General features: G+C 47.3%; 1 protein-coding gene across 1 annotated transcript in view; it reads right to left on the bottom strand.

Moving 5' to 3' along the window:
• LOC106612130 (teneurin-2) overlaps window positions 1-15,525 on the bottom strand; it is a 211,840-nt gene that overhangs the window by 121,464 nt on the left and 74,851 nt on the right. The window contains exons 3-4 of the mRNA XM_082955517.1: window positions 14,579-14,822; window positions 5,599-5,836 (exon numbers count right to left, since the gene is read on the bottom strand). Coding sequence (XP_082811643.1) covers window positions 5,599-5,836; window positions 14,579-14,822 — 482 coding nt within the window. The remainder of the gene's footprint in view (window positions 1-5,598; window positions 5,837-14,578; window positions 14,823-15,525) is intronic.

Raw genomic sequence — 15,525 nt, 5'->3', positions numbered from 1 at the left:
AACTAGCCCTCTTCACTCTACATCTGTCCATCTGTCTATCATTTCATTCATTCTTTCGGTCATTTTTTATTAATTCATTCATTAATCAGTCATTCATTCCAGGACTAAAGGTGAGGAAGGATTCAGATATGTTGTGGCACAGTTTATACTCCGGAGAGGAGAAGAGGAGAGTTTGAGGGCTACACCTGGCATGCTAGCTGCCTCTCTCACACTCACTCACTCACTCACTCACTCACTCACTCACTCACTCACTCACTCACTCACTCACTCACTCACTCACTCACTCACTCACTCACTCACTCACTCACTCACTCACTCACTCACTCACTCACACACACACACACACACACACACACACACACACACACACACACACACACACACACACACACACACACACACACACACACACACACACACACACACACACACACACACACACAGAGAGAGAGAGGGAGGTAAAAGTGCTGTTCAGGCACATGTCCTGCTGTAATTTATGATCGGGCTCCACAGAGGACACCTCACATGGGTCCTCTTCACGCTGCATGGCACTGGGTGCTCCACAGAGTCCCCACTGGGAGCTCTGAACACACACTCAGCACTGCCAAGTCCCCCTTGTGAGTACTAAACTCAACACAACATAAACTCTGGGGTTATGCTGGTTTAGAGCAGGAGCTACGGGGAACAATAAGTTATTGGCTCAGTCGGTTAGCATGGTGCTGGCAACACCAGGGTTGTAGGTTCCATTCCCTCATGTGTCAACACCAGGGTTGTTGGTTCAATTCCCTCATGTGTCAACACCAGGGTTGTAGGTTCCATTCCCTCATGTGTCAACACCAGGGTTGTTGGTTCAATTCCCTCATGTGTCAACACCAGGGTTGTCGGTTCCATTCTCTCATGTATCAACACCAGGGTTGTAGGTTCAATTCCCTCATGTGTCAACACCAGGGTTGTAGGTTACATTCCCTCATGTGTCAACACCAGGGTTGTAGGTTCCATTCCTTCATGTGTCAACACCAGGGTTGTAGGTTCCATTTTCTCATGTGTCAACACCAGGGTTGTAGGTTCCATTTCGTCATATGTCAACACCAGGGTTGTAGGTTCCATTCCCTCAATTGTCAACACCAGGGTTGTAGGTTCCATTCCCTCAATTGTCAACACCAGGGTTGTAGGTTCCATTCCCTCATGTATCAACACCAGGGTTGTAGGTTCCATTCCCTCATGTATCAACACCAGGGTTGTAGGTTCCATTCCCTCATGTGTCAACACCAGGGTTGTAGGTTCCATTCTCTCATGTGTCAACACCAGGGTTGTGGTCACGCCACATTCTACACATAATGTAAATGTTGCAAGTTCTGTAAGTCACTTTGGATGAAAGTATCTGCTAAATGTGACTCTACAGGAGAGTTGGCCCCCTAGGCAACGGGTTTGATCCACTTTAGAGGACACAACACACACACACACACACACACTCACTCACTCACTCACTCACTCACTCACTCACTCACACACACACACACACACACACACACACACACACACACACACACACACACACACACACACACACACACACACACACACACACACACACACACACACACACACACACACACACACACGAGAGAGAGAGGGAGGTAAAAGTGCTGTTCAGGTACATGTCCTGCTGTAATTTATGATCGGGCTCCACAGAGGACACCTCACATGGGTCCTCTTCACGCTGCATGGCACTGGGTGCTCCACAGAGTCCCCACTGGGAGCTCTGAACACACACTCAGCACTGCCAAGTCCCCCTTGTGAGTACTAAACTCAACACAACATAAACTCTGGGGTTATGCTGGTTTAGAGCAGGAGCTACGGGGAACAATAAGTTATTGGCTCAGTCGGTTAGCATGGTGCTGGCAACACCAGGGTTGTAGGTTCAATCCCCTCATGTGTCAACACCAGGGTTGTAGGTTCCATTCCCTCATGTGTCAACACCAGGGTTGTTGGTTCAATTCCCTCATGTGTCAACACCAGGGTTGTAGGTTACATTCCCTCATGTGTCAACACCAGGGTTGTAGGTTCCATTCCTTCATGTGTCAACACCAGGGTTGTAGGTTATATTTTCTCATGTGTCAACACCAGGGTTGTAGGTTCCATTTCGTCATATGTCAACACCAGGGTTGTTGGTTCAATTCCCTCATGTGTCAACACCAGGGTTGTAGGTTACATTCCCTCATGTGTCAACACCAGGGTTGTCGGTTCCATTCTCTCATGTATCAACACCAGGGTTGTAGGTTCAATTCCCTCATGTGTCAACACCAGGGTTGTAGGTTACATTCCCTCATGTGTCAACACCAGGGTTGTAGGTTCCATTCCTTCATGTGTCAACACCAGGGTTGTAGGTTCCATTTTCTCATGTGTCAACACCAGGGTTGTAGGTTCCATTTCGTCATATGTCAACACCAGGGTTGTAGGTTCCATTCCCTCAATTGTCAACACCAGGGTTGTAGGTTCCATTCCCTCAATTGTCAACACCAGGGTTGTAGGTTCCATTCCCTCATGTATCAACACCAGGGTTGTAGGTTCCATTCCCTCATGTGTCAACACCAGGGTTGTAGGTTCCATTCTCTCATGTGTCAACACCAGGGTTGTGGTCACGCCACATTCTACACATAATGTAAATGTTGCAAGTTCTGTAAGTCACTTTGGATGAAAGTATCTGCTAAATGTGACTCTACAGGAGAGTTGGCCCCCTAGGCAACGGGTTTGATCCAGTTTAGAGGACACAACACACACACACACACACACACTCACTCACTCACTCACTCACTCACTCACTCACTCACTCACTCACTCACTCACTCACTCACTCACTCACTCACTCACTCACTCACTCACTCACTCACTCACTCACTCACACACACACACACACACACACACACACACACACACAGAGAGAGAGAGGGAGGTAAAAGTGCTGTTCAGGCACATGTCCTGCTGTAATTTATGATCGGGCTCCACAGAGGACACCTCACATGGGTCCTCTTCACGCTGCATGGCACTGGGTGCTCCACAGAGTCCCCACTGGGAGCTCTGAACACACACTCAGCACTGCCAAGTCCCCCTTGTGAGTACTAAACTCAACACAACATAAACTCTGGGGTTATGCTGGTTTAGAGCAGGAGCTACGGGGAACAATAAGTTATTGGCTCAGTCGGTTAGCATGGTGCTGGCAACACCAGGGTTGTAGGTTCAATCCCCTCATGTGTCAACACCAGGGTTGTAGGTTCCATTCCCTCATGTGTCAACACCAGGGTTGTTGGTTCAATTCCCTCATGTCTCAACACCAGGGTTGTAGGTTCCATTCCCTCATGTGTCAACACCAGGGTTGTTGGTTCAATTCCCTCAAGTGTCAACACCAGGGTTGTAGGTTACATTCCCTCATGTGTCAACACCAGGGTTGTCGGTTCCATTCTCTCATGTATCAACACCAGGGTTGTAGGTTCAATTCCCTCATGTGTCAACACCAGGGTTGTAGGTTACATTCCCTCATGTGTCAACACCAGGGTTGTAGGTTCCATTCCTTCATGTGTCAACACCAGGGTTGTAGGTTATATTTTCTCATGTGTCAACACCAGGGTTGTAGGTTCCATTTCGTCATATGTCAACACCAGGGTTGTAGGTTCCATTCCCTCAATTGTCAACACCAGGGTTGTAGGTTCCATTCCCTCAATTGTCAACACCAGGGTTGTAGGTTCCATTCCCTCATGTATCAACACCAGGGTTGTAGGTTCCATTCCCTCATGTATCAACACCAGGGTTGTAGGTTCCATTCCCTCATGTATCAACACCAGGGTTGTAGGTTCCATTCCCTTATGTGTCAACACCAGGGTTGTAGGTTTCATTTTCTCATGTGTCAACACCAGGGTTGTAGGTTCCATTCTCTCATGTGTCAACACCAGGGTTGTGGTCACGCCACATTCTACACATAATGTAAATGTTGCAAGTTCTGTAAGTCACTTTGGATGAAAGTATCTGCTAAATGTGACTCTACAGGAGAGTTGGCCCCCTAGGCAACGGGTTTGATCCACTTTAGAGGACACAACACACACACACACACACACACACACACACACACACACACACACACACACACACACACACACACACACACACACACACACACACACACACACACACACACACACACACACACACACACACACACACACACACACACCCTTTTCAGGCAAGCAGCTAAGGACACTCCGTAGGGAGGAAGCAATCACATACACCACCAAACATATGTTATGGATATACATATAGAAATGATGCATGTTGGATCGGCATAGTTTTTTAACTGCTGATTTTGTATATTCCTCATCTGTGGACTCTAGTCTCCAGGGTAACGGAGCAATAAAGGCCTTGACAACACATCTGCCTCAACCCGACTCCCCCTCTACCTCACCCCTATAACCTGACACACACATGCACACGCATGTATGCATATAAGCTTTTAGGAAGCAAGAGAGTGTTGACATCAATGACCACAATATACACCCTCTCTCATTGCCAACATCTCTGACCATGCTTCTTATTCTCCCACTCCATCCTGCTAGCTCCCTCTTTCACTATTCATCTCTCCATCTTTTACTACAGTAACTACAGTGAGAGTAGAGAGATCTATTCTCATCTTTTCACAGCTCATCTCCTTTATACTCCTGCATTGCTCTGCTAGAGAGGTGCCTATCCTTTAAACTGTTCTCAAATCAGTGATAATACTCCAGCGGCCTGCTAAGTCTCTGTGTGTCTGAGTCCTTTATCTGTTCCCAGACCTGTGTATGTGTCCTAGCGCCGTGCTGTGACTATGGGAAACTAAGTGGTATGTTCATACTACAATTCACACAGCACCACGCCAGCCAACGAGCCACATGGGGCGTAGTATCAAATCAGACTCCTTGTTACAAATCCAAACCAGGCTACAGGCAACACAGCTGCTGGTATTGATAAACTGCAATCAAACCAGATTGATCTGGAATTGATCAACAGTGTGTGTGTGTGTGTGTGTGTGTGTGTGTGTGTGTGTGTGTGTGTGTGTGTGTGTGTGTGTGTGTGTGTGTGTGTGTGTGTGTGTGTGTGTGTGTGTGTGTGTGTGTGTGTGTGTGTATGTGTGTGTGTGTGTGTGTGTGTGTGTGTGTGTGTGTGTGTGTGTGTGTGCTCTACCTACCTATAAAGTAAGACAGTAGTACAGCCAGCAGGCTGAGTGTGTGTACTCTACCTCCCTATAAAGTAAGACAGTAGTACAGCCAGCAGGCCGAGTGTGTGTATTCTACCTACCTATAAAGTAAGACAGTAGTATAGCCAGCAGGCTGAGTGTGTGTATTCTACCTACCTATAAAGTAAGACAGTATTATAGCCAGCAGGCTGAGTGTGTGTATTCTACCTACCTATAAAGTAAGGCAGTAGTACAGCCAGCAGGCTGAGTGTGTGTATTCTACCTACCTATAAAGTAAGACAGTATTATAGCCAGCAGGCTGAGTGTGTGTATTCTACCTACCTATAAAGTAAGACAGTAGTACAGCCAGCAGGCTGAGTGTGTGTACTCTACCTACCTATAAAGTAAGACAGTAGTATAGCCAGCAGGCTGGCTGCAGTAATGGCCGACACAGCAGCACATTTCCAACTGCAGTACTTGGACGGCTTGTTGAGCTTGAAGGCAGAGCGGGAGAAGGTGTTTCTGGGTAATAGGCGAGGGGGCGGAGAGTAGACCGTCCCAGAGGTCAGAGGGTAACCAGGGGAGGAGCTACTGAAGAGAGGGGTTGTCCCCGACGATGTCTTAAACAGGAAGTGCCTGAAGAGAGGGGGAGAAAGAAGGAGAGAGAGATGTTTGTTTTAGTTGGACAAAAAGAATACTCACAGAGGTCCAAAACACACAGAGTCAAAACACACAGAGGTCCAAAACATACAGAGTCAAAACACAAAGAAACCCCAAAGAAGTCAACTAGAGAGAGAGAGGGGTTGAGAGTGGAGAGAAACAGAGATATGAGGTCAGAGATTAAGGGTGGAGAGAAACAGCGAGATATGAGGCCAGAGATTGAGAGTGGAGAGGAACAGAGAGATATGAGGCCAGAGATTGAGAGTGGAGAGGAACAGAGAGATATGAGGCCAGAGATTGAGAGTGGAGAGGAACAGAGAGATATGAGGCCAGATTATGAGTGGAGAGGAAAAGAGAGATTTGAGGACATAGACTGAGAGTGGAGAGGAACAGAGAGATAAAAGGCCAGAGATTGAGAGTCAATTGCTCTCAGAGTATAGGTGAAGGAAATACACACACAAACACACACACACACACACACACACACACACACACACACAAACGTTGCTTTGGGCACTCACTGGTGGACTTAATTATGTTTTTACAATATTTCCATGAAATTACGTAGAACCTACATGGAATACACATTCAAATGACATCTGTGCAGGGTGGGGTGTGCCTTTATCCAATTCCCCCCTTAATGAAACTTTAATAAAACCGTTTGATTACGTTATTTTCTATATCTTTGGTCTGATATCCTATTCTGCCTGTTTCAAGTCAAGGTCAGCCGAACCGTCACTCTTTCCCCACCCTGGCTCTCTCTTTCCCCACACTGCTGCTCAGCTAGAATACCCTCCTCCTCTACTCTACTAGAACCAGACCTGCTGCTCAGCTAGAATACCCTCCTCCTCTACTCTACTAGAACCAGACCTGCTGTTCACCTAGAATACCCTCCTCCTCTACTCTACTAGAACCAGACCTGCTGTTCACCTAGAATACCCTCCTCCTCTACTCTACTAGAACCAGACCTGCTGTTCAGCTAGAATACCCTCCTCCTCTACTCTACTAGAACCAGACCTGCTGTTCACCTAGAATACCCTCCTCCTCTACTCTACTAGAACCAGACCTGCTGTTCACCTAGAATACCCTCCTCCTCTACTCTACTAGAACCAGACCTGCTGTTCACCTAGAATACCCTCCTCCTCTACTCTACTAGAACCAGACCTGCTGTTCACCTAGAATACCCTCCTCCTCTTCTCTACTAGAACCAGACCTGCTGCTCAGCTAGAATACCCTCCTCCTCTTCTCTACTAGAACCAGACCTGCTGTTCACCTAGAATACCCTCCTCCTCTACTCTACTAGAACCAGACCTGCTGCTCAGCTAGAATACCCTCCTCCTCTTCTCTACTAGAACCAGACCTGCTGCTCAGCTAGAATACCCTCCTCCTCTACTCTACTAGAACCAGACCTGCTGTTCACCTAGAATACCCTCCTCCTCTTCTCTACTAGAACCAGACCTGCTGTTCACCTAGAATACCCTCCTCCTCTACTCTACTAGAACCAGACCTGCTGTTCACCTAGAATACCCTCCTCCTCTTCTCTACTAGAACCAGACCTGCTGTTCACCTAGAATACCCTCCTCCTCTACTCTACTAGAACCAGACCTGCTGCTCAGCTAGAATACCCTCCTCCTCTACTCTACTAGAACCAGACCTGCTGTTCACCTAGAATACCCTCCTCCTCTACTCTACTAGAACCAGACCTGCTGTTCACCTAGAATACCCTCCTCCTCTTCTCTACTAGAACCAGACCTGCTGCTCAGCTAGAATACCCTCCTCCTCTACTCTACTAGAACCAGACCTGCTGTTCACCTAGAATACCCTCCTCCTCTTCTCTACTAGAACCAGACCTGCTGCTCAGCTAGAATACCCTCCTCCTCTTCTCTACTAGAACCAGACCTGCTGTTCACCTAGAATACCCTCCTCCTCTACTCTACTAGAACCAGACCTGCTGCTCAGCTAGAATACCCTCCTCCTCTTCTCTACTAGAACCAGACCTGCTGCTCAGCTAGAATACCCTCCTCCTCTACTCTACTAGAACCAGACCTGCTGTTCACCTAGAATACCCTCCTCCTCTTCTCTACTAGAACCAGACCTGCTGTTCACCTAGAATACCCTCCTCCTCTACTCTACTAGAACCAGACCTGCTGCTCAGCTAGAATACCCTCCTCCTCTACTCTACTAGAACCAGACCTGCTGTTCACCTAGAATACCCTCCTCCTCTACTCTACTAGAACCAGACCTGCTGTTCACCTAGAATACCCTCCTCCTCTTCTCTACTAGAACCAGACCTGCTGCTCAGCTAGAATACCCTCCTCCTCTACTCTACTAGAACCAGACCTGCTGTTCACCTAGAATACCCTCCTCCTCTTCTCTACTAGAACCAGACCTGCTGCTCAGCTAGAATACCCTCCTCCTCTTCTCTACTAGAACCAGACCTGCTGTTCACCTAGAATACCCTCCTCCTCTACTCTACTAGAACCAGACCTGCTGCTCAGCTAGAATACCCTCCTCCTCTTCTCTACTAGAACCAGACCTGCTGCTCAGCTAGAATACCCTCCTCCTCTACTCTACTAGAACCAGACCTGCTGTTCACCTAGAATACCCTCCTCCTCTACTCTACTAGAACCAGACCTGCTGTTCACCTAGAATACCCTCCTCCTCTACTCTACTAGAACCAGACCTGCTGTTCACCTAGAATACCCTCCTCCTCTTCTCTACTAGAACCAGACCTGCTGTTCACCTAGAATACCCTCCTCCTCTACTCTACTAGAACCAGACCTGCTGCTCAGCTAGAATACCCTCCTCCTCTTCTCTACTAGAACCAGACCTGCTGTTCACCTAGAATACCCTCCTCCTCTACTCTACTAGAACCAGACCTGCTGCTCAGCTAGAATACCCTCCTCCTCTACTCTACTAGAACCAGACCTGCTGTTCACCTAGAATACCCTCCTCCTCTACTCTACTAGAACCAGAGCTGCTGCTCAGCTAGAATACCCTCCTCCTCTACTCTACTAGAACCAGACCTGCTGTTCACCTAGAATACCCTCCTCCTCTTCTCTACTAGAACCAGACCTGCTGTTCACCTAGAATACCCTCCTCCTCTACTCTACTAGAACCAGACCTGCTGTTCACCTAGAATACCCTCCTCCTCTACTCTACTAGAACCAGACCTGCTGCTCAGCTAGAATACCCTCCTCCTCTTCTCTACTAGAACCAGACCTGCTGTTCACCTAGAATACCCTCCTCCTCTTCTCTACTAGAACCAGACCTGCTGTTCACCTAGAATACCCTCCTCCTCTTCTCTACTAGAACCAGACCTGCTGCTCAGCTAGAATACCCTCCTCCTCTACTCTACTAGAACCAGACCTGCTGTTCACCTAGAATACCCTCCTCCTCTTCTCTACTAGAACCAGACCTGCTGTTCACCTAGAATACCCTCCTCCTCTACTCTACTAGAACCAGACCTGCTGTTCACCTAGAATACCCTCCTCCTCTTCTCTACTAGAACCAGACCTGCTGCTCAGCTAGAATACCCTCCTCCTCTTCTCTACTAGAACCAGACCTGCTGTTCACCTAGAATACCCTCCTCCTCTTCTCTACTAGAACCAGACCTGCTGTTCACCTAGAATACCCTCCTCCTCTTCTCTACTAGAACCAGACCTGCTGCTCAGCTAGAATACCCTCCTCCTCTACTCTACTAGAACCAGACCTGCTGTTCACCTAGAATACCCTCCTCCTCTTCTCTACTAGAACCAGACCTGCTGTTCACCTAGAATACCCTCCTCCTCTACTCTACTAGAACCAGACCTGCTGTTCACCTAGAATACCCTCCTCCTCTTCTCTACTAGAACCAGACCTGCTGCTCAGCTAGAATACCCTCCGCTATCCCAAACCTTAACCCTTAACTTAACAAGATAAAACATTGTAGTCAGGCAACATATGAGATGTGAATAGACAACATTTTATTTTCCGAATTCGGAGTGTATTTTCTCTTATAAACGTTTATCATTTTTGACGTGGTTGCATCATATTTCTGTGCCCGTTTGTCACCAGTGTAGAGAGGAGTAGTAGGAGACAGTCGCAGGTTTAGAACTACTGAGCTTATTAAAGCACTATATATATATAAAAGTGGGACGAAACCCAAAGTGCAAAATAATAAAGTACTCGGGAAACAGTAGGAAATAGTAGTTGCTTGTTGTCCTCTGAGGAAAACAAGCAACATTTACAATGACCGACAAAGACAAATGACAGAGGGAGAAAATATACAGTGATAGACTGGGGATTGCAACCAGGTGTGTGTACTGATGACGAGACAAGTCCGGGGTTGATGAGTGAAGGGCGTTTGCCAGCAGCAGGTTCAGAAGCAGCTAGAAGGCCGACGACACTGAACGCCTGAGCTGGACAGGAGGGGGAGCCAAAGCGAAGGCTGGTGTGACACTGTGCTCCAATTTGCATACTTGGAGCATGGTAGCATGCATTTTGAGAAACACCCCCTGTTTTGTAGAGGAAGTGTGCTTGTCAATAGAGGAAGTGTGCTTGTCAATAGAGGAAGTGGGTTTGTCAATAGAGGAAGTGTGTTTGTCAATAGAGGAAGTGTGCTTGTCATTTGATGAAGTGTGCTTGTCAATAGACGAAGTGTTCTTGTCAATAGAGGAAGTGTGCTTGTCAATAGAAGAAGTGTGCTTGTCAATAGAGGAAGTGTGCTTGTCAATAGAGGAAGTGTGCTCATCAATAGATGTGACTAATTATGAAGAGAAATGAAAAGCTTGTGCGAATTAATTAACATTGATTTACATAGATTGCCGTGCAATGTTGGTGCTGTGTGTGTGCTGTGTGTGGAGCTGTGTGTGTGTGTGTGGTGATGTGTCTGTGTGTGTGTGAGAGAGAGAGAGTGTGGGTGAATAAGAGAGTTGACTTTCTGCTAATTACCCAGAATGCCCTTTGTCCTCTTGTTAATTGTCCAGGTCCCCCCTCACTCGCTCCATCCTTCCTTCCTTCCTTGATCCTCCTCTCATCTCTTTCTCTCTCCCCCCGCCTCTCACATTTCTTCCCTCTCTCTCTCTCTCTCTCTCCTTCCCTCTCTCTCCTCCCCTCTCCTTCTCTCTCCCTCTCACTCTCCCTACCTCTCTCCTTTCCTCTCTCTCTTGATCTCTCTCCCTCTCTCCCTCCTTCTCTCGCTCCCCCTCTCTCACTCTCTCTCTCTCTCCTTCCCTCTCTCTCTCTCTCCCTCTCACCATCTCTCCCTCCCTCTCCCTCTCTTCTCTCTCTCTCCCCCTCTCTCTCTCCTCTCTCACTCCCTTTTCCTCTCCCCCTCTTTCTCTCTCTTTCTCCTCCCTCTCCCTCCCTCTCCCTCTACCCTCTCTCCCTCTCCCCCTCTCTCTCTCCTCTCTCTCTCCCTTTCCCTCTCCCCCTCTCTCTCTCTGTCCTCCCTCTCTCTCCCTCTCCCTCTCTCCCTCCCCTCTCTCTCTCTCTCTCTCCCCCTCTTTTTCTCTTCTCTCTCTTTCTTTCTCTCTCTCTCTCTCTCTCTCTCTCACTCTCTCACTCTCTCCCCTCTCTGGCAAATTGAAGCTTTTGCAGGACCGATTGGAAATCAAACTGTGTGAGAAATGAACATACACACACAGACACACACACACACACACACACACACACACACACACACACACACACACACACACACACACACACACACACACACACACACACACACACACACACACACACACACACACAGATTGGATATGGGACACAACAGTAACACGTTCAATCTCCTCCCATACAATCTGTTTTTATCATCCCTCCACCTCTCTGCACCTTCCTGCCTTTCTTTCTCTATCTCTCCTTTATCTTCTATTTCTTACTCTTCTCTCACTCTCTTCTTTCTCTCTCTCTTATTTCTCCCTCTCTCTTTCTCCCTAAAACAATCTCTTTCTATCAACTCCTCGCTCAGTTTCATTCTAGCCTAAACCCTAAATCTCACTCTGGTGCCTTCATGGAGATCAAGCTTCATCCCTCTTCCCTGCCAACCTGTCCAGACTATCCACAACACACACACACACACACACACACACACACACACACACACACACACACACACACACACACACACACACATGGCTAGAGTGTCATCTCTTAATGACAGGGAGGATAGGTACTGGCAGCAGTCTGATGGTGTGACTGGCAGTCTCTCTCTGGCTCTGTCTCCAGAACTCCAGCCAGACCACCCAGCCTCTCCTCTCCCCGTGCCCAGACAGGAGGGCCCGTCCTGGGGCTAGAGGGAGGGGGTTGGCAGGCTTGTCTGGAGGTCTGGGCTCCAGCTCCAGTCACTGTGACAAGGCACACAGCCATGCCCAACCCCTACCACCTGAACCTAAACAGCCTGGGCTGGCAGGAGAGACAGGAGAGTGTATGTGTCCATCTGCAGAGACATTCCCCTAAAGTGTGTGTGTGTGTTACTTTATGTGTATATGTACATGTGTTTGAAAGCGATTGTGTGTGTTTGTGTTTTCTGTTCCACTTATTGCATGTTACAGCATCAGCCAGCTCTGCCGCAGGCCTGGGACCTGTCCTAGTAAATTAGTGATGATCAGACTCATCAATACTGTATGGCGCTCTCTCTCTGGGAGTCTGATCTGGGATCAGGGTTAGAGAGCAGAGCGCATGCAAGACTAAAGGAGAGGAGAATGGTGTGTAAGCAGTACACCTTCCTCTGAGGCTCTCTCTCTCTGTCTGTGTGTGTGTGTGTGTGTGTGTGTGTGTGTGTGTGTGTGTGTGTGTGTGTGTGTGTGTGTGTGTGTGTGTGTGTGTGTGTGTGTGTGTGTGTGTGTGTGTGTGTGTGTGTGTGTGTGGTCTCATGCAGTCCCCAGAGTAGCTGCTATTCAGCATGAGAGGTACCACAGGGATACAGTAGGAGGCTTCCATCCCATCAGTGTCCTGTACATTACACAGGCTGATCTGTTCATTGGTTGATAGACTGATCAACATTGTTCATTGGTTAATGTCTTGTGGAATTCAATAAAAAAGCTTCTTTATTACTAAAAGTAGAACTAACACGTTTTGGCTTTTAATGCTTCTGGTCTCAGCTGGTCAACATGTACTGGTATGTACCAGTATAAACCAGTATTGAATACACTCTGGTACTGGTCTCACCTGGTATTAACCTGTTGGGGCCGGATAAAAAACGTACCCGATTTAAACTGGTTACTACTCTTGTCCAGAAATTAGAATATGCATATACAGTAATTAGTAGATTTGAATAGAAAACACTCTAAAGTTTCTAAAACTGTTTGAATGGTGTCTGTGAGTATAAGATAACTCATATGGCAGGCCAAAACCTGAGAAGATTCCATACAGGTATTGCCCTGTCTGACAATTTGTTCTCCTTCTGTGGTATCTCTATTGAAAATACAGCATCTCTGCTGTAACGTGACATTTTCTAAGGCTTCCATTGGCTCTCAGAAGGCGCCAGAAAGTGTAATGGGGTGTCTGCAGTCTCTGGGCGAAGTACAGCAGCTCTGTTTGTGAGTGGTCAGGCTAGGAACAGTGACACTGGAGATGCGCGTTCATGAGAATTCTCATTTTTTTTCTTTCAGCCTTTGAATGAATACAACGTCGCCCGGTTGGAATATTATCGCTATTTTATGAGAAAAATAGCATAAAAATTGATTTTAAACAGCGTTTGACATGCTTCGAAGTACGGTAATGGAACATTTAGAATTTTTTTGTCACGAAATACGGTCGCGCGTCACCCTTCGGATACTGACCTGAACGCACGAACAAAACGGAGGTATTTGAATATAACTATGGATTATTTGGAACCAAAACAACATTTGTTGTTGAAGTAGAAGTCCATTCAGTGCATTCTGACGAAGAACAGCAAAGGTGATCCAATTTTTCTTATAGTAAATCTGAGTTTGGTGAGGGCCAAACTTGGTGGGTGTCAAATTAGCTAGCCGTGATGGCCGGGCTATGTACTCAGATTATTGCAAAATGTGCTTTCGTCGAAAAGCTATTTTAAAATCTGACACCACGATTGCACAAAGGAGTTCTGTATCCATAATTCTTAAAATAATTGTTATGTATTTTGTGAACGTTATTCATGAGTAATTTAGTAAATTCACCGGAAGTTTGCTAGTTCTGAACATCACATGCTAATGTAAAAAGCTGGTTTTTGATATAAATATGAACTTGATTGAACAAAACATGCATGTATTGTATAACATAATGTCCTAGGAGTGTCATCTGATGAAGATCATCAAAGGTTAGTGCTGCATTTAGCTGTGGTTTTGGTTTTTGTGACATATATGCTTGCTTTGAAAATGGCTGTGTGATTATTTTTGGCAGGGTACTCTCCTGTCATAATCTAATGTTTTGCTTTTGCTGTAAAGCCTTTTTGAAATCGGACAATGTGGTTAGATTAACGAGAGTCTTGTCTTTAAAATGGTGTAAAATAGTCAAAAGTTTGAGAAATTGAAGTTATAGCATTTTTGAGGTATTTGTATTTCGCGCCACGCAATTCCACTGGCTGTTGACTAGGTGGGACGCAAACGTCCCACCTAGCCCAGGGAGGTTAAGTGCATTTAAGCATTTTGTCACTAGTCTCACCTGGTGTGTAGTGTGTATTCTGTGTTCTGTAGAGTTTGTAGGAACTTGGACTAGTTTCTCAACTGGTCTGTAGTGTATATTCAATGTGTATAACTGGGACTAGTTTCTCACCTGGTTTCCAGTGGGACGTTACTATTCAGTACCCAGCTGTCCTGTAGCTGTACAGACTCTGGTGAGGTTGGCCCATCCCCTGGTACTGGAGGGGGGGCGTGGATGGTGTTCCTACCCCCTCTCAGGGTGTTCCTGTTCAGGCTGTTGGCTGTGGAGTGGTGGTGGTGGTGGGAAAGGGTCTGGTGGTTGTGAGGGGGAGGCAGGGGGGGTCGCAGGGTGGAACCACTGAGATGGTTAGGAGCTCCTGGACAGAGAGAGGGAGAGAAAAAAAGATGGATATTCAGAAATAATGAAAGCATGGTGATCCCCCATCTCTATTGTGGTCAGATTGAGGAATAGAAGGGGAGAGGAGAGGAGTGGAAAGGAGAAGAGAGGAAAGGAAAGGAAATGAGGGGAAAGGAAAGGAGAGGAAAGGAGAGGAAAGGAGGGGAGAGGAGAGGAGCGGAGAGGAAAGGAAGGGAGGGGAGAGGAAAGGAGAGTAAAGGAGGGGAGAGGAGAGAAGAGGAGAGGAGAGTAAAGGAAAGGAAAGGAAAGGAGAGGAGAGGAGAGGAGAGGAGAGGAGAGGAGAGGAGAGGAGAGGAGAGGAGAGGAGAGGAGAGGAGAGGAGGGGAGGGGAGAGGAGAGGAGAGGAGAGGAGAGGAGAGTAAAGGAAAGGAAAGGAGAGGAGAGGAGAGGAGAGGAGAGGAGAGGAGAGGAGGGGAGGGGAGGGGAGGGGAGAGGAGAGGAGAGGAGAGGAGAGGAAAGGAAAGGAGAGGAAAGGAGAGGAAAGGAAAGGAGAGGAGGGGAGAGGAAAGGAGAGTAAAGGAAAGGAGCGGAAAGGAGGGGAATGGAAAGGAGGGGAGAGGAGTGGAAAGGAGAGGAGAGGAGGAGAAAAGAGAGGAGGGGAGGGGAAAGGCGAGGAGAGAAGGGGAAAGGTAAGGATGGGAGAGGAGAGGAAGGGAGGGAAA

Source organism: Salmo salar, chromosome 09, assembly GCF_965601325.2.
Source record: "Salmo salar chromosome 09, fSalSal1, whole genome shotgun sequence".
In the NCBI taxonomy this organism is placed as follows: Eukaryota; Metazoa; Chordata; class Actinopteri; order Salmoniformes; family Salmonidae; genus Salmo; species Salmo salar.
This window is presented reverse-complemented; position numbering and strand designations above follow the sequence as displayed.